This window comes from Melospiza melodia, chromosome 25, assembly GCF_035770615.1.
Source record: "Melospiza melodia melodia isolate bMelMel2 chromosome 25, bMelMel2.pri, whole genome shotgun sequence".
NCBI classification, from domain to species: Eukaryota; Metazoa; Chordata; class Aves; order Passeriformes; family Passerellidae; genus Melospiza; species Melospiza melodia.
In genome coordinates, this window is record NC_086218.1 from 8,900,726 (window position 1) to 8,924,488 (window position 23,763).

General features: G+C 53.8%; 1 protein-coding gene across 3 annotated transcripts; it reads right to left on the reverse strand.

Moving 5' to 3' along the window:
• Positions 1-11,514: 11,514 nt before the first annotated feature.
• On the reverse strand, positions 11,515-23,352 carry RHBG (Rh family B glycoprotein). Of its 3 annotated transcripts, XM_063176344.1 has the most exons (10): positions 23,089-23,352; positions 20,347-20,533; positions 18,438-18,588; positions 17,159-17,312; positions 16,710-16,876; positions 15,141-15,278; positions 14,898-15,031; positions 14,595-14,716; positions 13,384-13,457; positions 11,515-11,922 (listed from the first exon to the last, which is right to left on the reverse strand). In XM_063176344.1, the coding sequence occupies exons 1-10, from the start codon at positions 23,267-23,269 to the stop codon at positions 11,854-11,856; spliced, it is 1,377 nt and encodes a 458-aa protein (XP_063032414.1). In that variant the 5' UTR covers positions 23,270-23,352; the 3' UTR covers positions 11,515-11,853. The 3 variants fall into 3 exon arrangements, with proteins under 3 accessions (XP_063032414.1, XP_063032415.1, XP_063032413.1); XM_063176345.1 differs by lacking the exon at positions 13,384-13,457 and having other exon boundaries at positions 11,835-11,922; XM_063176343.1 differs by lacking the exon at positions 11,515-11,922 and having other exon boundaries at positions 13,012-13,457.
• Positions 23,353-23,763: the final 411 nt, after the last annotated feature.

A 23,763-nucleotide genomic window follows, 5' to 3' on the forward strand; every position in this document is an offset into this window, starting at 1 on the left:
GGATGAGCTCGATGTCCCTCCCTGTTACACAACTGGCACCAAAGTCCCCCCCAGGGCAGCAGCTCTCCCTGCCAAGCCCCGTGCCCACCAGCACACCCACCCACTGTGGGCACAATCCCATTTCTGGGGAGGTGTGAGGCTTCCTGGTGGGTTTGGGTGGTGGGACTGTGTTGGGATCTCTGCTGCTCAGAGTGACCCTGAGAAAACTTGGAAAGTCTCTTTTCCCAGCCTGGTGCTTGAAGAAGGAGTCAGGGCTCTTCATTTCTCGGTCTCAGGGTTGTTTATTGCGTCTTATCTATAAAAAATTTTCTCCTGCCCTGCCAAGGTCAGCTCAGCAAGACAGTCCAGGCACTCTGCCTGCCCCTGGGCAGTGTTATGTCTTTATACTAAAAACTACCTGTACAATATTTACAATTACTTCCCAATACCTATCAGCTGTGTTAGACAGTGAGCTTCTACTCTAAACCAATCTAAAAGTGCCACCATCACAGCAGAAGATGGAGGCCAAGAAAAAGAAGGAGAAAGGCTGGGCACACCCAGTTCCCTCCATCTTGCCCCCTGAACTCCCATTCTAAAAACCCCAAAAAATCTATTTTTCACCCTGTGATAAATTCACTATCATTCTACTTAAACTCTTGTGGGTTGTAACTCTTCACACAAAGCTGGTAATTGTTTCCAGCCCTTGGGGTGGTGTTATGTCTTTATACTAAAAACTACCTGTACAATGTTTACAATAACTTCCCAATACCTATCACCTGTGTTAGACAGTGAGCTTCTACTCTAAACCAATCTAAAAGTGCCACCATCACAGCAGAAGATGGAGGCCAGGAGGAAGAAGGAGAAAGGCTGGACACACCCAGTTCCCTCCATCCTGCCCCCTGAACCCACATTCTAAAAACCCAAAAAAAATCTATTTTTCACCCTGTGATAAATTCACTATCATTCTACTCAAACTCTTGTGGCTTGTAACTCCTCACACAAAGCTGGTAATTGTTTCCAGCCCTTGGGGTGGTGTTAGTTTTTAATACTAAAACCAATATGTACAATATTTACAATTACTTTCCAATACCTGTCACCTATGGTAGACAGTGAGCTTCTACTCTAAACCAATCTAAAAGTGCCACCATTAGAGCAGAAGATGGAGGCCAAGAAAAAGAAGGAGAAAGGCTGGGCACACCCAGTTCCCTCCATCTTGCCTCCTGAACCTCCATTTTGAAAACCCTAAAATCTATTTTATCACCTTGTGATAACTTCGCTATTATTCTACTTAAACTGTTGTGGCTTGGAACTCCTCACTCAAAGCTTGTAATTGTTTCCAGCCCTTGGGGTGGTGTTATGTCTTTATACTAAAAACTACCTGTACAATTTTTACAACAACTTCCCAATACTTATCACCTGTGTTATATACTGAGCTTCTACTCTAAACTAATTTAAAAGTTCCACAATCACAGCAGAAGATGGAGGCCAGGAGGAAGAAGGAGAAAGGCTGGACATGCCCAGATTCCTCCATCTTGCCTCCTGAACCTCCATTTTGAAAACCCTAAAATCTATTTTATCACCTTGTGATAACTTCGCTATTATTCTACTTAAACTGTTGTGGCTTGGAACTCCTCACTCAAAGCTTGTAATTGTTTCCAGCCCTTGGGGTGGTGTTATGTCTTTATACTAAAAACTACCTGTACAATTTTTACAACAACTTCCCAATACTTATCACCTGTGTTATATACTGAGCTTCTACTCTAAACTAATTTAAAAGTTCCACAATCACAGCAGAAGATGGAGGCCAGGAGGAAGAAGGAGAAAGGCTGGACATGCCCAGATTCCTCCATCTTGCCTCCTGAACCTCCATTTTGAAAACCCTAAAAATCTATTCTATCACCTTGTGATAACTTCACTATCATTCTACTTAAACTCTTGTGGCTTGTAACTCCTCACTCAAAGCTGGTAATTGTTTCCAGCCCTTGGGGTGGAGTTAGTTTTTTATACTAAAAACTACCTGTACAATGTTTACAATAACTTCCCAATACCTGTCACCTATGTTAGACAGTGAGCTTCTACTCTAAACCAATCTAAAAGTGTCACCATCACAGCAGAAGATAGAGGTCAATAAGAAGAAGGAGAAAGGCTGGGCACACTCAGATCTTTCCATCTTGCCCCCTGAACCTCCATTTTGAAAACCCTAAAATCTATTTTATCACCTTGTGATAACTTCACTATTATTCTATTAAACTGTTGTGGCTTGCAGATCTTCATACAAGGTTGGTAATTTGCTCCACGGGTCATAATCAAACCCACATTTTGGGCATTTTGGGCTCTGTGCCAGGGTCCCTGTGCCCCCTGGCAGGGTCTGGCCTGCTCAGGACAGACAGAGGGATGCGCTGGGTGCTGACAGGACTGTAGCAGCCCCTGTGCTGCTGCACTAATTGCACTGGGCAGTGCTGCAAACAACCCACAGGGCTGAGGAGGCCATTTCAGCTGTGAGATAAATGGATATCACGGAGCAAGTGGCAATTAGCGTGGGTAAAGAGCCCCTTAGTGACTGTCCCTTACATAACACCTTTGTTCCAGGCCCTTCACTTCATACTCCGTTTGTAAATAAACTTGACTCCCGCCTTTGCTGAGGCCTTTATTCCCTCTTTATTTTTATTTTATTATTCTTTGAACCCAGGGAAGAACGAGGCGATTGTTCACCCCCAGGGACACGCAGCAATCTGAGCCCTGCCCAGCCTGGCAGTGCCCACTCACCCCAAAAGGGGCACTGGCATCAACCCACACCAGAGCCACCCACGGAGCCACCAGGGCAGCAATTTTAATTGTTTTTCCCTCCCTGATGAGGCCTGGGGGCTCATTATGGCTCTGGCAATGAATGGGGGCCTGAGAAGGTGGCTCTGTAATTGCAGTGGGCACCGAGCTGTGCCCCCAGAGTTTGGGGTCAGGGAGGAACTGGGGGGCTCTGGGGCAGCACAGGGACCTGGCCCTAATTCCCATGGTGTCACCATCCAAACTGTGCCAGGGCTCCCTGCACCCACGGTGCCACTGTGAGACTGGCACTGAGCAGAGGTTCTGAGGTGTGCTGGGATGTGCTCTGGAGGGTTTGGGGTGCCAGGGTTCCTACACCCACAGTGCCAGGCTGGCATGAGCAGAGGTTCTGATGTGCTTTGGAGGGTTTGGGGTGCCAGCGTTCCTACACCCACAGTGTCACTGGCATGGGAAGAGGTTCTGATGTGCTTTGGAGGGTTTGAGGTGCCAGGGCTCCTACACCCACAGTGCCACTGCCTGACTGGCATGGGCAGAGGCTCCCAGGCATGGTGGGATGTGCTTTGGAGGGTTTGGGGTGCCAGGGCTCCCTATACCCACGGTGTCACTGCCAGGCTGGCATTGAGCAGAGGCTCTGAGGTGCTTTGGTAGGTTTGGGGTGCCAGGGCTCCCTACACCCACGGTGTCACTGCCAGGCTGGCATGAGCAGAGGCTCTGATGTGCTTTGAAGGGTTTGGGGTGCCAGCCTCCACATCTCGGCTGCCTTTACCCTCACTTGTCATTTTTCATGTCCTTTCCCAAGGGCAGAGCCATCTGGGGGGTTTTTGAGGTGTTCCCTGGTGCCTCTTCCTCCACTGCCACCTCTGCCTGGGCTCTCTCCTTGCTGCTGACCCTCCAAAGCAGCACTGGTGATACTGGTCCGTACTGGGAAGCTCCTGGCTCCGTACTGGGAAGCTCTTTGTTCAGAGTGGGGGCGGCCAGGCCCCTGTGGCCCCTCTCCCCAGCCCTGCCTCTCCCATCTGGTGCCCATTCTGGGACGTGTCTGACGAGGAGCTCTCCAGGTGTCGCCGGGATAACGATTCACACTCCCAGGAAGGTGGCAAAGATGATTAGCTGCCTTTCCATCAACCAGCACACGGCATCAGCTGCTCGGGGGTGGGGGCTGTGCATGTGGAAGGACACGCACACCACGAGCTCGGGCTTTGTCCTGCTCCTAATTCCAGTGGACTCCCGGGTGTTGTCCCGTTCTCGGCTGGTTTTCTGTCGGTTTCTTGGCTGTTTAGGTGGCCTGGAAAGGCCCAGGGTGGCCTTGGACAGCCCGGCGCTTCAAAGGACGAGGAGAGACTTCAGATCTTTTCTCGGTCTCGGTGTTTATTAATTGTTTATCTAAAAGATTTTCTTTCAGCCCAACAGAGGTCTGCTCAGCAAGCCAGCCATGAGCACACTGAGAGCCCCCGGGACGGTCACTCATCTTTATACCCGAAGTTGCGTATACAATATTTATAATTTTTCCCCAATACCTTCTACCCTTATTAACCGGTGCACTTCTAGTAATAACCAATCCCAAAGTGCCACCACCACCACAGAAGATGGAGGCCAAGAAGAAGAAGAAGGAGGACAGGACACGCCCCAATTCCTCCATCTTACTTCTCTAGACCCCCCTGTACAGAAATCCTAAACCCTGTGTTTCACACTCTAATTAACCTATCCCTTCACCATTCACCCCAGTGAAATCCTCCCATCCTCATATAGGGGTCGTCTCCCGTGCAGGATCAAAGTCCAGCCACCAGACACTGCTGGCAACATTCCAGGACTCCCGAGCCCCCCAAGGGTGGTCTCAGCCACTCTGCACCTCCATCCTGAGGTGCTGAGATCCCACACCGAGGAAGGTGGCAAAGATGATTAGCTGCCTTTCCATCAACCAACACACGGCATCAGCTGCTTGGGGGTGGGGGCTGTGCATGTGGAAGGACACGCACACCACGAGCTCGGGCTTTGTCCTGCTCCTAATTCCAATGGACTCCCGGGTGTTGTCCCGTTCTCGGCTGGTTTTCTGTCGGTTTCTTGGCTGTTTAGGTGGCCTGGAAAGGCCCAGGGTGGCCTTGGACAGCCCGGCGCTTCAAAGGACGAGGAGAGACTTCAGATCTTGTCTCGGTCTCGGTGTTTATTAATTGTTTATCTAAAAGATTTTCTTTCAGCCCAACAGAGGTCTGCTCAGCAAGCCAGCCATGAGCACACTGAGAGCCCCCGGGACGGTCACTCATCTTTATACCCGAAGTTACGTGTACAATATTTATAATTTTTCCCCAATACCTTCTACCCTTACTAACCGGTGCACTTTTAGTAATAACCAATCCCAAAGTGCCACCACCACCACAGAAGATGGAGGCCAAGAAGAAGAAGAAGGAGGACAGGACACGCCCCAATTCCTCCATCTTGTCTCTCTAGACCCCCCTGTACAGAAATCTTAAACCCTGTGTTTCACACTCTAATTAACCTATCCCTTCACCATTCACCCCAGTGAAATCCTCCCATCCTCATGCAGGTGTCGTCTCCCGTGCAGGATCAAAGTCCAGCCACCAGACACTGCTGGCAACATTCCAGGACCTCCGAGCCCTCCAAGGGTGGTCTCGGCCACTCTGCACATCAGTCCTGAGGTGCTGAGATCCCACAGTTTTTGATGGCCTGGAAAGGCTCGGGGTGGCCTTGGGCAGCCCGCGCTCCAAAGGACGAAAAGAGTCTTCAGGTTTTTTCTCGGTCTTCAGTATTTATTAGTTTTTATCTACAAGATTTTCTCTCGGCCCGACAGAGTCTGCACAGCAGCCAGCCATGAGCACAGTGAGAGCCCCCGGGGCGGTCACTTATCTTTATACCCAAAACTACGTATAAGATATTTACCTATTTTCCCCAATGCCCTCAATAAGGGTATATTGACAAGTGCACTTTTAGTAAGAACCAATCCCAAAGTGCCACCATCACCACAGAAGATGGAGGCCAAGAAGAAGAAGAAGAAGGACAGGACACGCCCCAATTCCTCCATCTTACTTCTCTAGACCCCCCTGTACAGAAATCCTAAACCCTGTGTTTCACACTCTAATTAACCCATCCCTTCACCATTTATCCCAGTGAAATCCTCCCATCCTCATACAGGTGTCGTCTCCCGTGCAGGATCAAAGTCCAGCCACCAGACACTTCTGGCAACATTCCAGGACTCCCGAGCCCCCCAAGGGTGGTCTCGGCCACTCTGCACATCAGGACTGCTGTGCTGAGATCTCACACCCGGGCACCTCTTTGTGTGCCTCAGTTTCCCCAGCTGTAGCACAGACATGCTGGTATTGCTGTGCCTTGTGAAACGCCCCCCGAGCGGCCGATGGAGCTCCTGCATTAGCGAGAGGTGAAATTGGGCAGCTCTGCTGGCAGCTGGGCTGGCACGGAGAGGGCACGGAGCTGTCAGAGCCGGGGCTCTCAGGGGATGGGAATAAACAAACCCTCCGGACACAGGCATGAGGTGCAGGGTGCCTGGGGTGTGTGCTGGGGGCTGGGAGAGCCCCGCGGTGTGGGGAAGGGTCTCTGGTGCCAGTTTGGCATGGGGAAGGGTCTCTGGTGCCAGCCTGGTGTGGGGAAGGGTCCCTGGTGCCAGCCTGGTGTGGGGAAGGGTCCCTGGTACCAGCCTGGTGTGGGGAAGGGTCTCTGGTGCCAGTTTGGCATGGGGAAGGGTCTGTGGTGCCAGCTTGGCGTGGGGAAGGGTCTGTGGTGCCAGCCTGGGGTGGGGAAGGGTCTGTGGTGCCAGTCTGGGGTAGGGAAGGGTCTGTGGTGCCAGCTTGGTGTGGGGAAGGGTCTGTGGTGCCAGCCTGGAGTGGGGAAGGGTCTGTGGTGCCAGCCTGGTGTGGGAAAGGGTCCCTGGTACCAGCCTGGTGTGGGGAAGGGTCCCTGGTACCAGCCTGGCATGGGGAAGGCTCTCTGGTGCCAGCCTGGCATGGGGAAGGGTCTCTGGTGCCAGCCTGGTGTGGGGAAGGGTCTGTGGTACCAGCCTGGTGTGGGGAAGGGTCTCTGGTACCAGCCTGGTGTGGGGAAGGGTCTGTGGTGCCAGTTTGGCATGGGGAAGAGTGTCTGGTGCCAGCCTGGCATCGGCAGGGCTTGCTCCATGGTGATGTGTCCGTGCCCTGTGGTGTGGGGAAGGGTCTGTGGTGCCAGTTTGGCATGGGGAAGGGTCTGTGGTGCCAGCCTGGCGTGGGGAAGGGTCTGTGGTGCCAGCCTGGTGTGGGGAAGGGTCTGTGGTGCCAGCCTGGGGTGGGGAAGGGTCTGTGGTGCCAGTCTGGGGTAGGGAAGGGTCTGTGGTGCCAGCTTGGTGTGGGGAAGGGTCTGTGGTGCCAGCCTGGTGTGGGGAAGGGTCTGTGGTACCAGCCTGGTGTGGGGAAGGGTCCCTGGTACCAGCCTGGCATGGGGAAGGGTCTCTGGTGCCAGCCTGGTGTGGGGAAGGGTCTGTGGTACCAGCCTGGTGTGGGAAAGGGTCCCTGGTGCCAGCCTGGTGTGGGGAAGGGTCTGTGGTACCAGCCTGGTGTGGGAAAGGGTCCCTGGTGCCAGCCTGGTGTGGGGAAGGCTCTCTGGTGCCAGCCTGGAGTGGGGAAGGGTCCCTGGTGCCAGCCTGGCATGGGCAGGGCTTGCCCCACACAGATGTGTCCGTGCCCCATGGCGTGGGGAAGGCTCTCTGGTGCCAGCCTGGCATGGGCAGGGCTTGCTCCATGGTGATGTGTCCATGCCCCATGATGTAGGGAAGGCTCTCTGGTGCCAGCCTGGCATGGGCAGGGTTTGCTCCTGGGTCCGTCCCTTGCCCTGCCTGCATCGTGTCTGTGGGGCCTCGGGCTCTTCCCGCTGATGTTTTTAATCAAGTTTTAATCAAGTTTTAAATAAAGACTCATTTAGTGAGCAGATCCCGGCATCCCTGAGCTTGACACGGGCACACTGCACACCCAACCCCTGGAATTTCTTCAGCTCTTTCCACATCTCCAGTACTGCTGGAGAGAGGGGTAAAAACAGGAAAAGGAGAGGGAAAGGAGCTGCTGGAATTTCTTCAGCTCTTTCCACATCTCCAGTACTGGGGAGATGAGGGTTTGAATCCTTTTTTTCCCGAGGCAGGGTGGTAAGGTAACTCTAAGAAGGGGTTTAGTCTTCAATCTCTGCCTTACAAGACTGAATGAGAGGGGCAAAATTGGAAAAGGAGAGGGAAAGGAGCTGCTGGAATTTCTTCAGCTCTTTCCACATCTCCAGTACTGTTGGAGAGAAGGGTAAAATAGGAAAAGGAGAGGGAAAGGAGCTGCTGGAATTTCTTCAGCTCTTTCCACATCTCCTGTACTGCTGGAGAGAGGGGTAAAATAGGAAAAGGAGAGGGAAAGGAGCTGCTGGAATTTCTTCAGTTCTTTCCACATCTCCAGTACTGGGGAGATGAGGGTTTGAATCCTTTTTTTCCCGAGGCAGGGTGGTAAGGTAACTCTAAGAAGGGGTTTAGTCTTCAATCTCTGCCTTACAAGACTGAATGAGAGGGGCAAAATTGGAAAAGGAGAGGGAAAGGAGCTGCTGGAATTTCTTCAGCTCTTTCCACATCTCCAATACTGCTGGGGAGAAGGGTAAAAACAGGAAAAGGAGAGGGAAAGGAGCTGCTGGAATTTCTTCAGCTCTTTCCACATCTCCAGTACTGTTGGAGAGAAGGGTAAAATAGGAAAAGGAGAGGGAAAGGAGCTGCTGGAATTTCTTCAGCTCTTTCCACATCTCCAGTACTGGGGAGATGAGGGTTTGAATCCTTTTTTTCCCGAGGCAGGGTGGTAAGGTAACTCTAAGAAGGGGTTTAGTCTTCAATCTCTGCCTTACAAGACTGAATGAGAGGGGCAAAATTGGAAAAGGAGAGGGAAAGGAGCTGCTGGAATTTCTTCAGCTCTTTCCACATCTCCAGTACTGCTGGGGAGAAGGGTAAAATAGGAAAAGGAGAGGGAAAGGAGCTGCTGGAATTTCTTCAGGTCTTTCCACATCTCCAATACTGCTGGAGAGAAGGGTGAAATAGGAAAAGGAGAGGGAAAGGAGCTGCTGGAATTTCTTCAGCTCTTTCCACATCTCCTGTACTGCTGGAGAAAAGGGTAAAATAGGAAAAGGAGAGGGAAAGGAGCTGTTCTCAGCTGCGGGAAGGCTGTTCTGTCTCACATTACATCTCCCCAGGTCCCTGCGATCCGGAGGTGAGCCCTGCCTTGCAGAGTGATGGAGCAGAGGCTCCCCACGGGGGAAACTGAGGCACGAGCGGAGTCTGGCACCCAAACGGGGGCAGCAGAGGTGTGAGGACGGGGTGAGCTCCCCGTGCTCGGTCGGGTGCGATCACCGGGGTCCCTCCGGTCCCGGGCCGGCCGCGGGCGCTGCGGGCAGAGCCGGCGCTGCTCTCGCCGAGCCCGCCGGGATTATCCGTGCTTAGCCGCACCATCTGTTCCTCAAACTGCCATCATTATGTTCAGCTCGGGAAGAAAACGGCCCCTACAGAGAAGCAATTTGTTCGCTGACTAAACCTTTCAGGCTCCCCGCGCACGGAGAGCTCCGCGCTCGCTTAAACAAGCGCGGGGAGAGCGGCCGGAGCGGCGTGGGGAGGGCGCGGGGCTGCCCTTAATCCGATTACAAAACATAACAGCCTTTGAGGAGGAGGAGGAGGAGGAGGAGGAGGAGGAGGAGGAGGAGGAGGAGGGTCCATTTCACACCCGACCCCGACGTCTGAGGGTCTCGCAATGATCTCACTGCAGCGGATTTGCTGGCCGGCGCAGTGGGGTTGCTTTTGAGATGCGCTGCGAGGAGATCAAAAAAAAGGAGAAGGGGGATGGCTGGGAAAGGGGAGGAGAGGGATGGGGAAAGGGTGAGGTGGGTCGGGGGTCTGCAGGGTGAAATAAACAGGGGATGTGGGGTTGGGGTTCTGCACTGGGATGTGGGGTCAGGGTCTGCAGGGGGATGTGGGGTCGGGGTCTGCAGGGGCATTTGGGGTCTGCAGGGGATGTGGGATCAAGGTTCTGCAGGGTCAGGGTTCTGCACTGGGATGTGGGCTGGGGTCTGCAGGGGATGTGGGGTGTGCAGGGGGCTCTGGGGTCAGGGTCTGCAGGGGGATGTGGGATTGGGTCAGGGGTCTGCAGGGGGACGTGGAGTCACAGTTCTGCAGGAGGATGTGGAGTCAGGGGTCTGCAGGGGAATGCGGGGTCAGGGTTCTGCCCTGGGATGTGGGGCTGGGGTCTGCAGGGGATGTGGGGTCTGCAGGGGGCTCTGGGGTCAGGGTCTGCAGGGGGATGTGGGTCAGGGTTCTGCCCTGGGATGTGGGATTGGGGTCTGCAGGGTCAGGGTTCTGCAGGGGGATGTGGGATCAGGGGTCTGCACTGGGATGTGGGGCTGGGGTTCTGCAGGGGATGTGGGTCAGGGTTCCATAGAGGGATGTGGGGTCAGGGTTCTGCAGGGGGATGCAGAGCTGGGGTTGTGCAGGGGGATGTGGGGCTGGGGTTCTGCACGGGATGTGGGGTCAGGGTTCTGCACTGGGATGTGGGGCCGGGGTTCTGCAGGGTCAGGGTTTTGCAGGGGGATGTGGGGCCGGGGTTCTGCCCTGGGATGTGGGATTGGGGTCTGCAGCGTCAGGGTTCTGCACTGGGATGTGGGGCCGGGGTTCTGCAGCTCATGCAAGGGGCAATGAGCACCAGCCCTGCTGCACCCCGCATCTCCCTCCTCGTGTCACACGGACATGGGGACAGGGACGTGTCCTCCCCTGCCCCCTGAGCCAGGAGTGGGGCTCTGGTCCCTGCACAGACCTTCCTCAGGGCCTGCAGCGGCAGCAGGAACGCCTGACCCACTTCCCTGTGTTTCGTCACGGAATTTCAGTGACACCGAGGCTTTATTGTGCTGATTTTACCATTTTCTGTAAGGGACAATGAAACTGGGGAAGGTTTAAAGTGATACTTTGACTTATATCAAAGCAAGACCTTTTGACTTCCTGCTGTGTTTTAAAGTGACGTTTTATGATCACCTGCAAACAAATGCTTTCCATTAATAATTTCATTAATGCATTGAATTAATGATTTTTTTTTCCTTCTTTTGAAATTTTGAAATTGAAATTTTGAAATGTTGTCCTCCTTTTTTGTCCATTCAGTTAAAGGAAACCCGTGTGCTTCAACAGCAGCAGACACCAGCACAAGAGAGTCCCACCTGTGGCAAAGCATTTCCCCCAAACTTTGCTGTGCTGTCCCTGCACCCCTGTGGGGCTGTGTCCCCTCCTCAGGGATGGTGACACTGGCAGCTGGGCACACCTGTGCCCGCAGGAATCCCACGTGGTGAGTGCCAGTCTGGCACAGGAGGTGTGAAAGCGTCTGGCAGCCACCCCAGGCTCGTGGGAGAAGGGACCCCAAGGTGTCCCCAACATTGGGGACCCCCAGCACATCCAGCTTGGCCCCTCTGGGAGCCCTCTGGGGCTGTGGCCCTGCTCCAGTCACTGCAGGGCTCTCTGTGGGTTCCAGGGCGTTCCAGAATGTTCCAATCTGCTCCCAGGGGAGAGGGAGCCCCTCTGTGGGGTGCAGGGCAAACTGGGGGTTTCCAGAGCAATGGAAATGGGCATCAGTGTTTGGGGTGCAGGGCAAACTGGGAGGGCTTTGCCTTCCTCACTGGATGACACCTGAAGGAAACAGCCAGCAGAGCTGGGCAGGTGCCATGAGAATTCAGGGGCAAATCCTGAAGTTACGAAAAATTCCATATATTTTAATTGCTATGTGCACACAAATATCTGTACAAAGTCTTTGCTGCTTTCTGTTCAGCCTGGGCCCGCTCCCCACCACAGCCATCCTTCCTCTCCCCATTGCCTCCATCCAGAGAGCAGCTGATGGGGAAACTGAGGCAAGGAGCAGGGAGGGGACGTGGCTGAGCCAAGCCTGGAGACACCCTGAGCAAACACAGGGATCCTGCAGCTCCTCTTCACCCTGCAGAGGCCTGTGGACACGCAGCTGCTCCCAAAATGTTTGGCTGGCTCCTGTTGGGAGGTTCAGGCTGCCAGAACCAGCTGGCACTGGCCATGGCACACCCCACAGAGGGGTTTTGGCGTTGTTACACCAAGGTGCTGATGCCCAGCTCCTCCTTTCCACTGGCACTGGGCTCAGATCCTTCCTCAGGCACCTGCATCAGAGACAAGAGAGGGACAGAAATGGACCCTGCACCAGAGAGGGACAGAAATGGGCCCTGCACCAAGGATAAGAGTGGGGCAGAAATGGGCCCTGCTCAGAAACAAGAGAGGGGCAGAAATGGGCCCTGCTCAGGGACAAGAGAGGGGCAGAAATGGGCCCTGCACCAGAGAGGGGCAGAAATGGGCCCTGCTCAGGGACAAGAGAGGGGCAGAAATGGGCCCTGCTCAGGGACAAGAGAGGGCAGAAATGGGCCCTGCTCAGGGACAAGAGAGGGCAGAAATGGGCCCTGCACCAGAGACAAGAGTGGGGCAGAAATGGGCCCTGCACCAGAGAGGGGCAGAAATGGGCCCTGCTCAGGGACAAGAGAGGGGCAGAAATGGGCCCTGCTCAGGGACAAGAGAGGGCAGAAATGGGCCCTGCTCGGGGACAAGAGAGGGGCAGAAATGGGCCCTGCACCAGAGACAAGAGAGGGGCAGAAATGGGCCCTGCACCAGAGAGGGGCAGAAATGGGCCCTGGTTGGGGATAAGAGAGGGGCAGAAATGGGCCCTGCTCAGGGACAAGAGAGGGGCAGAAATGGGCCCTGCACCAGAGAGGGGCAGAAATGGGCCCTGCAGCAAGGACAAGAGAGGGACAGAAATGGGCCCTGCTCAGAAACAAGAGAGGGACAGAAATGGGCCCTGCACCAGAGACAAGAGAGGGGCAGAAATGGGTCCTGCACCAGAGAGGGGCAGAAATGGGCCCTGCTCAGGGACAAGAAGGGGCAGAAATGGGCCCTGGTTGGGGATAAGAGAGGGGCAGAAATGGTCCCTGCACCAAGGACAAGAGAGGGACAGAAATGGGCCCTGCACCAGAGAGGGGCAGAAATGTGCCCTGCTCAGGGACAAGAGAGGGACAGAAATGGACCCTGCACCAAGGACAAGAGTGGGGCAGAAATGGGCCCTGCTCAGGGACAAGAGAGGGGCAGAAATGGGACCTGCACCAGAGAGGGACAGAAATGGGCCCTGCTCAGGGACAAGAGAGGGGCAGAAATGGGCCCTGCACCAGAGAGGGACAGAAATGGGCCCTGCTCAGGGCACACTGGGGCTGGGTGGGGGCTCAGCTTTCACCAGGAAGGTTTAGATGGAATACTGGGGGAAATTCCACCACAGAATTGTCCAGCACTGGCACAGGGTGCCCAGGGGAGAGATAAAGTCACCATCCCTGAAGGGATTTATCAGACTTTTGGGGACGTGGTTTAGTGGTGGCCTCGGCAGCAGTGGAATGGTTGGACCTGGTGGTTTTAGAGGGGAGCACCTAAAACACCTAAAGAGAGTCAGGGATTCTCTGGCCAGGGGCATTTAGTGCAGCTCACCTAAATGCTGCTGCAAGAGGAGGGAGCTGGAGGAAAATACCCAACCCCTGCCGCTGCCTGAGACCCAAAAATCCCTTTTTACCAACAGTTCCCAGCTTTACCTCCTGCAAGCCGGGGCTCTCCTTGTACTGGGTGTCGGCGCAGCACCTCGGCACGTTGATTTTCAGGATGGTTCCTGAGGACACCCAATGCCGGGCGAGGGCGGCTGAGAGCGGGGCGGCCGCTGCCCGGGCTTCCCCTGACATCTAGCGGCGGCGGCGGGGACCGAGACCGGGGGAGCGGGGGGAACCGGGAGGAGACGGGACCGGGACTGCGGGGAGCCGGGACCGGGAGGAGCAGGGGGAACCGGAAAGAACCGGGAGCCGGGACCGGGGAGCCGGGGGGAATAGGGAGGAGCCGGAGGGAGCCGGGACCGGGGAGCCGGAGGGAGCCGGGACCAGGGGGAACCGGGACAACCGGGACTAGGGGGGTGCTGGGACCGGGAGGAGCCGTGGGGAACCGGGTCCGAGGGGAACCGGGAGGAGTCGGGACGGGGGGAACCGGCACCGGGGGGAACCGGAGGGGAACTCCCCGTTCCCCCCGGTCCCGGGAGCCGGGGTGTGCTGGGACCGGGGGGAATGGGGACCGTGGAGGAGACGGGAGCTGGAACTGGGGGGAAACGGGATCGGGGGGTGCCGGGACCAGGGGGAGCGGGGGGATCGGGGGGGAAGCAGGACTGGGGGGAGCTGGAGGGAGCCGGGGGGAAGCCGGAGGGAGACGGGACCGGGGATGAACCGGGACCGGGGGGAACCGAGGGGAAACCGAGGGGAAACCGGGACTGGGGTGAGCCGGGGGGAACCGGGAGCCGGGACCGGGGGGAACCGGGACTGGGACCGGGGGGGTACCGGGGAAACAGGGGCCGGGAGGTGCTGGGACCGGGGGAAACTGGGACCTGGGGGAACCGGCACCCTGGCACAGGGGTGCCATGGGGAACCGCGATCCGGAACCGGGGGAAGCCCAGACCCCGGGAGAAGAGCGGACCTGGGGAAAGCCTCAGTCCCGAGGGGAGCACAGACTGGGGAAAGCACAGACTGGGGAGATCCCCGGCCAGAGGGGAGTAAAGCCCCATGGATGGCCCCGGCCCTGCATGAGAAACCCAGCCCCAAGGGGAGCCCTGGCCCCGATCTCGGCTGGGTTTGCCCAGTGCTGAGCACCCCTGGGCTCTTCCCGGCCTGCCTGAGGGGAGGCTTTGCTTTGGGGCTGCTCCTGCGCTTTCGCCCAAACCCATCCATTCCCTGCCCCTCCGTCCCTCTGTGCTGGAGGCAAAACTCACCCGTGATGCAGCCCCCGAGCGTGGCAAACAGCAGGGTGAGGAGCAGGGCACTGAGCTGGATCAACGCCTGGTCAGTGACTGTCCGGCTGCCCTGGGTCACCAGTGGGAACAGCAGCTCCAGCCTGCATGCCAGACAGGGCACAGGCTTTGGGGAGCTGCTTTTGCTTGTTTTGGGAGCTTTGTTTGGCTCATATCTCTGGGTTTTGCCTCCTAAAGGGCTGCTGTACCAGGGGAGTGGTGCAGCCCTGATCTCAGGGGTTGTGGTGACCCCAGCTTGGCAGCCCTGATTCTGGCTCCTCTCACCTGTAACCAAAAGTGTCAGCGGTGGCCAGCAGCGTCAGCAGCGTCCCCAGCAGGGCCCCCAGCACCCCGGGCAGCCCGTGGGTGTTGTGCACCCCACACGTGTCCTGGATTTTCAGCTTGGAGTGCAGAACAGGCTGGGGAGAGCACAGGGAAGAGCTGGTGGTGGGCTGGGATCAGCTGCCCAGGTGTTTGTGGGTTTGGGATCAGATCCCTGGGCTGGGATCAGCATCCCTGGGGACTCACCGTGAAGAATCTGAAGCCAAGGGGGGTGATGAGGCCAACCAGAAACCCTGCGATGAGGGCACCAAAGGGGGTGAGCAACATCTCTCCAGCCATGCCCATCACGGCCACGGCAGCCAGGGTGGCATCCTGGAGCTGAACCTGATGGAGGAGGACACGGTCAGGGGAATGGACTCCATGGAGAGCACCAGCATGGGGCTGGGAGAGGGGTTTGTCTTCCTCAAATTGCTGTGGCCATGATATTTTCTGAAAAATCCTTTCCTTAGGATTTTTTCCTCCTGAGAAGCTGAGAGGCTTCAGGAACAAAATGTAAACAATGATTATCTGCTGCTGTGGAATGCAACAGGTGCATCTGGGATTGGTCTCATGTGGTTGTTTCTAATTAATGGCCAACCACAGCTGGCTTGGACTCTGTCTGAGCCACAAGCTTTTGTTATCATTCCTTCTTTTTCTATTCTTAGCCAGCCTTCTGATGAAATCCTTTCTTCTATTCTTTTAGTATAGTTTTAATATAATATATATCATAAAATAATAAATTAAGCCTTCTGAAACATGGAGTCAGATCCTCATCTCTTCCCTCATCCTCGGACCCCTGTGAACACGGTCACAGGGGACAGCAGTGGCAGCAGCTCCAGGGATGTCCCCTGGGGCCTCCTGCTAGGGGACTGTAGCTATGATATTATAAATATAAAAGGATTTTCTGAAAAATCATTTTCTTAGGACTTTTTCTCCTGAGAGGCCTCAAGAACAAAATGTAAACAATGGTTATCTGCTGCTGTGGAATGCAACAGGTGCATCTGTGATTGGTCTCATGTGGTTGTTTCTAATTAATGGCCAATCACAGTCAGCTGGCTTGGACTCTCTGTCTGAGCCACAAGCCTTTGTTATCATTCCTTCTTTTTTTATTCTTAGCCAGCCTTCTGATGAAATCCCTTCTTCTATTCTTTTAGTATAGTTTTAATATATATAATACGTGACCGTGTTCACAGGGGTTTTTGGTTGAGGGAAGAGACGAGGATCTGACTCCATGTTTCAGAAGGCTTGATTTATTATTTTATGATATATATTACATTAAAACTATACTACAAGAACAGAAGAAAGGATTCCATCAGAAGGCTGGCTAAGAATAGAATAGCAAAGAATGATAACAAAGGCTTGTGGTTCGGGCTCTCTGTCCGAGCCAGCTGACTGTGTTTGGCCATTAATTAAAAACAACCACATGAGACCAATCACAGATGCACCTGTTGCATTTCACAGCAGCAGATAATCAGTGTTTATATTTTGTTCCTGAGGTCTCTCAGCTTCTCAGAAGGAAAAATCTTAAGGAAAGGATTTTCCATAAAAGATGTCTGTGACAATAATATATATCATAAAATAATAAATCAAGCCTTCTGAAACATGGAGTCAGATCCTCATCTCTTCCCTCTTCCTTGGACCCCTGTGAACACGGTCACGAATTTGTTCTTAATGAACCTTAATGAGCCTAACAGGCCTCCCCTTTTTCCCTGGGTGTGTTCAGGCCTGTTCCTACAGGGCAGGGTGTGGGTTTGTCCCAGGACAGGACTGACCTACCATCCTTGGGGTGCTCTCCTCATGGAGCACAGGAGAGAGGATGAAGGTGGACACGGTGCTTGCCACCAGTGAAAAGTAGGAGTTGAGCACTGCCCAGTTCTCTCCATCATGGTGGGCAGCGGTGGTGGAGGTGAAGCTGGGCCAGAAGATCCACAGGTAGATGGTTCCTGCAGGGAACAGAACAGGTCTTGGTGCTGGAGTTGATCCCTTGTGGGGACAGAAAGTTCCTGTGAGGGCCAAGAGATGCACGAGGCCACAAGGGAGGTTCAGATAGAACACAAGGAAATGGTTTTTCTAGAAGAGGGTGGTGCAGCCCAGACAAGTCCATAAGGAGGTGCAGGACATCTGTCCTTGATGTTTGCAGCAATCTCCTGCTCAAAGCCACGCCCTCAGATTGGTGACAACCCTTCCACCACCAGCTCTGGGTGCTGCAGATTTGAGCTCCATACCAACCACAGCAAAGACATCCTTGTGGTGCCCCTTATCCTGCTGCTCTTCCCTCTTCCTCTTGTCCTTGTGGGGCTGGTACAGGACCCGTGAAACCATCAGGCCAAAATAAGCACCAAAGGTGTGCACGGTCAAGGAGCCTCCACTGTCGCTCACCTGGGGAGTGTGGGAAACATGGAAAGTGCAGGAATTGGGGTGATATGGAAACCCAGGGGACCAGGAATGTTCCTCTGTCTGCTCTGACCCCCGGGGAGCTCTGACTTTGACTCTCATTCGTGGAGAAAGTTTCCCAGACTTCAAGATAGACTGGAACCCACAAAAGTGTGAAATAAATTATAGAGAGTAGTGTAAGTTTATCACTTGGTGAGAAATTGAGATTTTTGGGGTTTTTAGTATGCACAGGGTGTCATCCTGGGTTTCTTCTTCATGGGCTTGGGTGGCATTTTGTAATTGGGCAGAAAAGTCCCTGTTGCAGCTCTTTGGGATCAGTTATTGGGTTAAAAGGGAAATAATCTAGGTGTCAGTTCTCACTTGGATAGTTTAGTCTCAAAAGACCTTATAACAAAAGATTATTGGCCATTTTGTGCCTTCTAATGAAAAGCTGCTGAACTGACAGCAGTGAGGCTGTTTTACTGACAAGAAATAAGGAAATTAAGAAAAAATAAACATCTGAGTCTGAACGCTAACTGCTGTCTCAAGTGCCTTCAATCCAGACCCAGGAAACCAACAACAACTAGTGCAAATACTACAGCAGGGTGAGGGATTTGCCTCCCCAGATGAGGCAGAATTTGCCATGAGGAGCCCAAACCCTGTCGCAGTGGGTGACTCACCCCCATGAGCCTGAGCAGGATGAATTCATTGAGGGTGCACAGGGTGACTTCCAGCATTTTGCATTTGGGCAGAAAAGTCCTCATTGCGGGGTCTTTGGGATCAGTTATTGGGTTAAAAGGGGAAATAATCTAAGTGTTATTTCGTAATTGGATAGTTTAGTCTTAAAAGACCTTGTAACAAAAGATTATTGGCCATTTTGTGCCTTCTAATGAAAAGCTGCTGAACTCACAGCAGTGAGGCTGTTTTACTGATAAGAAATAATAAACACCTGAGTCCAAATATGAATTACTGTCTCAAGTGCCTTCAATCCAGACCCAGGAAACCAACAACAACTAGTGCAAATACTACAGCAGGGTGAGGGATTTACCTCCCCAGATGAGGTAGAACTTGCCATGAGGAGCCCAAACCCAGGCCAGTCCCTTTCTGGTGGCTCCCCAGTGGGTGACTCACCCCCAGGAGCCTGAGCAGGATGAATTCATGGAGGGTGCCCAGGGTCACTTCCAGCAGGGCCAGCAGCAGCATCTGCACAGGGCTTACCCTGCCCAGAACAGCTCCAGTGGAGATCAGAACAGCTGCAGTGCAGAAATCAGCACTGACCATGCTGGGAAGGAGAGGAAGAGTGTGAGACTGGAGCTGGCACTGCCAGGGGTGAGCACAGGGGCTGGGGAGAGCTGGCAGGGATCAGGAGCTGAGCAGGCACAGCCCTGTGGTGCTGGTGGCACAGGGATGGCTGGGCTTGAGGCAGGTGAGGGGCAGAGTGTGCCCCTAAATCCCTGGGCAGGGCTCACACAGCCCTTGCCAGGGTGGGATGTTGGGAAGGATGGAAGTTTGACAAGAAATCCTCAAGCATTTGGCAAGAAGAACTGAAGGAGTGCTGGATTTACCCTTGCTTTCTGGAGGTGATTTATTTACAGCTTTTACCTTCTCCATGCCCAGGTTTGGTTTGGGCTCTTTCAGAGGACACACCTCACCTCTGCTGGGGCAGAAAAGGAGCCTCCTCTGCACTCTCCAGGTGCCCAGACAGGCAAGAAATGGCCCCATCCCTTTCACCCCAAGCCCTGGAGCACTGCTGGGTTCTCAGGTCACAGTGGGGACACCAGGAGGTGGCTCTTTGGTCACCTGGGTAACTTCAGTTGCCCATTAGAGAATGAGAACAAACCCCTTCAGGAATCACCTTCCCCAAGCCTGGAGCTGCTCAGTTCTCCCCCAAACCCTGACAGAGGCAGGGGGGAACCTTCATCTCCTGCACCCTGGGCTGAGTTGGGTGTTCCAGGCTGCTCCAGTGGGGTGGGGAAGTGCTCAGGGGTGAAAATATCTGAGTTTGGACACAAACACCCCAAACCCAGCCAAGCCTCAGCAGCCAGAAATGGCCCGAGCACTATTTTGTGTTGGGAAGGATGAAAGTTTGACAAGAAAGTCTCACAGATATTTGTGCTTAGCTTTAAATGTAGAGTCTGATGAAGGAATAAAGATGGAAGCAAGTTTTGATACAGAAGAAAAGAATTGTTGAGCCAGTCTAACTGGCTAACCAAGGAGACAAAAGGTATTTCATGTTAGTTAGAAGGGGGTTTTATGGCTTAGAATAAAGGATAAACCCACCCCAAACAAGGAGATGTTTTTACCAAGCAGAAAGATGGCACAGGCAAACAATTCAGCAAAGTTGCAAGCAGAAAAAAAGGTCTCAGAATTTTTCACTGAAAGAAAACTGGAAAAAAACTTCCCACTTAAACTGTAATGTACTGACTTTAGTGATTGGAGAGCAGTAACATGAATATGGTAATTACAGTAGTTATGATAGGCTGTAGGTAAAATTTAAGGTATAGATTGGTTCTACTGTATGAAGATGCTCAGCAAAGTTTATAATGTAATGTAACCAAAATAAATGTACATAATGCATTGTAACCAAAAGGAAAGTTTATAATGCCTTGTAACCAAAAGAAAAGTATATAACGCATTTGTAACCAAATGTTTATAATGCAATGTAAGCAAAAGAAAAGTATGTCATGCATTGTAAGAAAAAGAAAATTTTATAATCTAATGTAAGCAAAAGAAAAGTTAATAATGCAATGTAACCAAAAGCAAAGGGTCTCCAGGCCTGCCTGCAGCTGGAGCTGACAGCTGTAGGCACAGCTCTGTCACCCACAATCCTGGACTGCTGTGACTCTTGGATGTCATAAACTGCATTTTGAAGAGCCACCTGGAGTCCCACACCTCTCATTTAGGCTCTTACAGTGCTACTCAAAGAACCCCGTCCCACTCGTGTGCAAAATCCTCCTCCAAAGCAGAGCCCCGAGTTTTACAGAGGAGGGAGCCCGTGCACCAGGGCTGGGCTGGGCTCAGCAGCTCCCTCCGGCCTTACCTCTGGGCTCCCACGGAAATCTTGCCGCTGAGGAAGAAGAAAAGCATGCCCTGCATGAGGACAGCCCACTGGATGGAGAAGACGGTGATGAGGATGATGATGGCAGCACTGCCCGGCCCATAGCGGCTGAGGAAGGCCACCAGCAGCCCAAAGCTGAGGAGCAGCTGGACGTGGACATCCTGAAACCCTGCGGGGGGAAGAGGCACAGGGATGGGTCTGGGGGCACTGAGGGAGGGCAAACACCCTCCTGATGGTCCCCAACAGCTGAGACACCCCCAGGTTTGGGAGATGAAGGCTCACTCCTCTTTATGTGAGTCTGGAGCCACGGTGGAAGATTGTCGGGATCTTTAGCTGGTCAGAGTGACCCCAAGAAAAGTTGGAAAATCTCTTTTCCCAGCCCAGCACTTGAAGAAGGAGTCAGGGCTCTTCATTTCTCGGTCTCAAGGTTGTTTATTGCGTCTTATCTATAAAAAATTTTCTCCTGCCCCGTCCAGCAGGACAGCTCCAGGCACTCTGCCTGCCCCTGGGGCAGTGTTGTCTTTTTATACTAAAAACTACCTGTGCAATATTTACAATTACTTCCCAATACCTGTCACCTGTGTTAGACAGTGAGCTTCTACCTTAAACCAATCTAAAAGTGCAGAAGATGGAGGCCAAGAAGAAGAAGAAGGAGAAAGGCTGGGCATGCCCAGATCCCTCCATCTTGCTCCCCGAACCCCCATATTAAAACCCCCAAAAACCCATTTTCCACCCCGTGATAACTTCACTATTATTCTACTTCAACTGTTGTGGCTTGCTGATCTTCATATCAGGCTGGTAATTTGCTCCATGGGTCATAATCAAAACCACACAGGTGTTTTGGGCCTCTGAGTCCCCTGGCAGGGGTATTGGTCAGCCAGAGGGATGTCCTGGGTTCCCACAGAAGATCTTCCTTGGAGATCTGCAGTGGGGAGTGCCAGGGCCAGCTCCAGCCACCCCTGACCCTCTGCAGCAGCTCCAGGCCACCCCATCCTCATCTGCCCTGTGCAGACATCTCAGCACGTTCTCCCCACAGCACAGAAACCTCAGAGCTGGCTGCACCCACCAGAGCAGCATCAAAGTGGCTCTGAGATGTCAGCACCCCTGAAGGCATCACGTCCCAGTTCACAGGATGAGCAGAGAACTGGGGTCAGTCTGGCACCATTTGGTGGCAAACCAGAGGATGGGGGGCCTGATTCTTGCTCGGGCTGGGTGCCCTTTGCACAGCTGACAGCTGTGGGGCGGGCTGTGAGTCACTGCAGGGTGGGGTTACGTGGGCAGGAGAAAGAAACCGGGAGAACCTGCTGGATGCCGGCTGCAAACCCCGGCTGGGAAGCTCTGCACACCCTGAAATGCCAGGAGCAGCTGCTGTGCTCCTTACCAGGATGATGATCCCCAGTTTTTCACTGCACTCAGTGATCCCTTTTGAGCTCAAATCCTCCGTGGAAGGCGGTCAGTGTGAATCCCCTGGCACTGCAAACCTGGCTGGGAAGCTCTGAAGTGCCAGGAGCAGCTGCTGTGCTCCATACCAGGCTTGGGATGATGATCCCTTGATTTTCACTGCACTCAGTATCTCTTTTGAGCTCAAATCCTCCGTGGAAGGGGCTCGGTGTGAATCCCCTGGCCCTGCAAAGCCAGGTGGGAAGCTCCGCACACCCTGAAGTCCCAGGAGCAGGTGAGGAGAACCTGGCAGCCGCCCTGGCTGTGCTCCCTGCCAGATATGGAATGATGATCCCTTGATTTTCACTGCACTCAGTGATCCCTTCTGAGCTCCAGTCCTCTGTGGAAGTGGCTTGGTGAGAACCCCTTGGCACTGCAAACCTGGCTGGGAAGCTCTGAAGTGCCAGGAGCAGCTGCTGTGCTCCATACCAGGCTTGGAATGATGATTCCCAGTTTTCCACTACACTCAGTGATCCCTTCTGAGCTCCAGTCCTCCATGGAAGGGGCTCGGTGTGAATCCCCTGGCACTGCAAAGCCAGGTGGGAAGCTCTGCACACCCTGAAGTGCTAGGAGCAGCTGCTGTGCTCCACACCAGGTATGGAATGATGATTCCCAGTTTTCCACTGAACTCAGTGATCCCTTCTGAGCTCCACTGCTCTAACACACACCCGAGCCCCACATTTCCCTCTTTTGCTGCAAGTATTTCAGAAATCCTTGCAGTGTGTCTGCTCTACCCCTCTGGGAATCACCAGCACCCCACACCTGCAGTCCTCTGTGCAAGGGGCTCAGTAAGAACCCAGCAAACCTGGCTGGGGAAGCTCTGAAGTGCCAGGAGCAGCTGCTGTGCTCCATACCAGGCTTGGAATGATGATTCCCAGTTTTCCACTGCACTCAGTGATCCCTTCTGAGCTCCAATCCTCCATGGAAGGGGCTCGGTGTGAATCCCCTGGCACTGCAAACCTGGCTGGGGAGCTCTGCACACCCTGAAGTGCCAGGAGCAGCTGCTGTGCACCCTTATCAGGCATGGAATGATGATCCCCAGTTTGTCTCTGCACTCAGTGATCCCTTGTGAGCTCCACTGCTCTAACACACAGCCCAGCCCCAAATTTCCCTCTTTTGCTGCAAGTATTTCAGAAATCCTTGCAGCGTGTCTGCTCTACCCCTCTGGGAATCACCAGCACCCCACACCTGCAGCTCGATGGTGCCTCTCTGGTATCTGTGGAGCCAGTGCCAGCCCTGCAGGTGACACCCAGTGCCATCCTACATCAGGAGGGTTCTACTCACGGGGCTGCAGGAAATTCGGGTCCTGGCTCCTGTGGCTGCAGTTCAGCTGAGGGGGGCACGGCTCGGGGCTGCCCTCGGGGCTGTAGCGCACCAACACCGCGAAGAGGAGGATGAGGAGGATCTGCAGGAGGAAGCACAGCCCCGAGAAGCACAGCCTGGAGGCGGCTGCGTGCTCAGGCATGTCGGGGGGCAGGCGAAACCCTGCGAAGAAGGGGGTGCATGGGGAGGGAGAGCCAGGTTAGGGCTGAAACTCCTCCTGTTGGGGTGGCTGCCAGCTGCTCCTCACCTCGAAGGGAGTGCCGGGAGCAGGGCAGCGCTGCCAACACGGAAATTCGGGCCGGGATGCCCTGGCACACCTGCACAGGTGGTGATGCCACACCAGGTGGCTGCAGGCACTGTGCTGGGAAGTGTGTGGGGTCGGTGTTCCTCTCTCTGGGCCATCTCGGGGTCTCTAGCTGGTCACTGTGACCCCCAAGAAATGTTAAAAAAATCTCTTTTCCCAGCCCGGTGCTCAAAGGAGTCAGGGCTCTTCATTTCTCAGTCTCAAGGTTATTTATTGTATCTTATCTATAATATTCTTTTTAAAAAAATTTACAATCACTTTCCAATACCTATCACCTATCTTAGAAAATATTTACAGTTACTTTACAATATTTACCAAAAAATATTTACAAT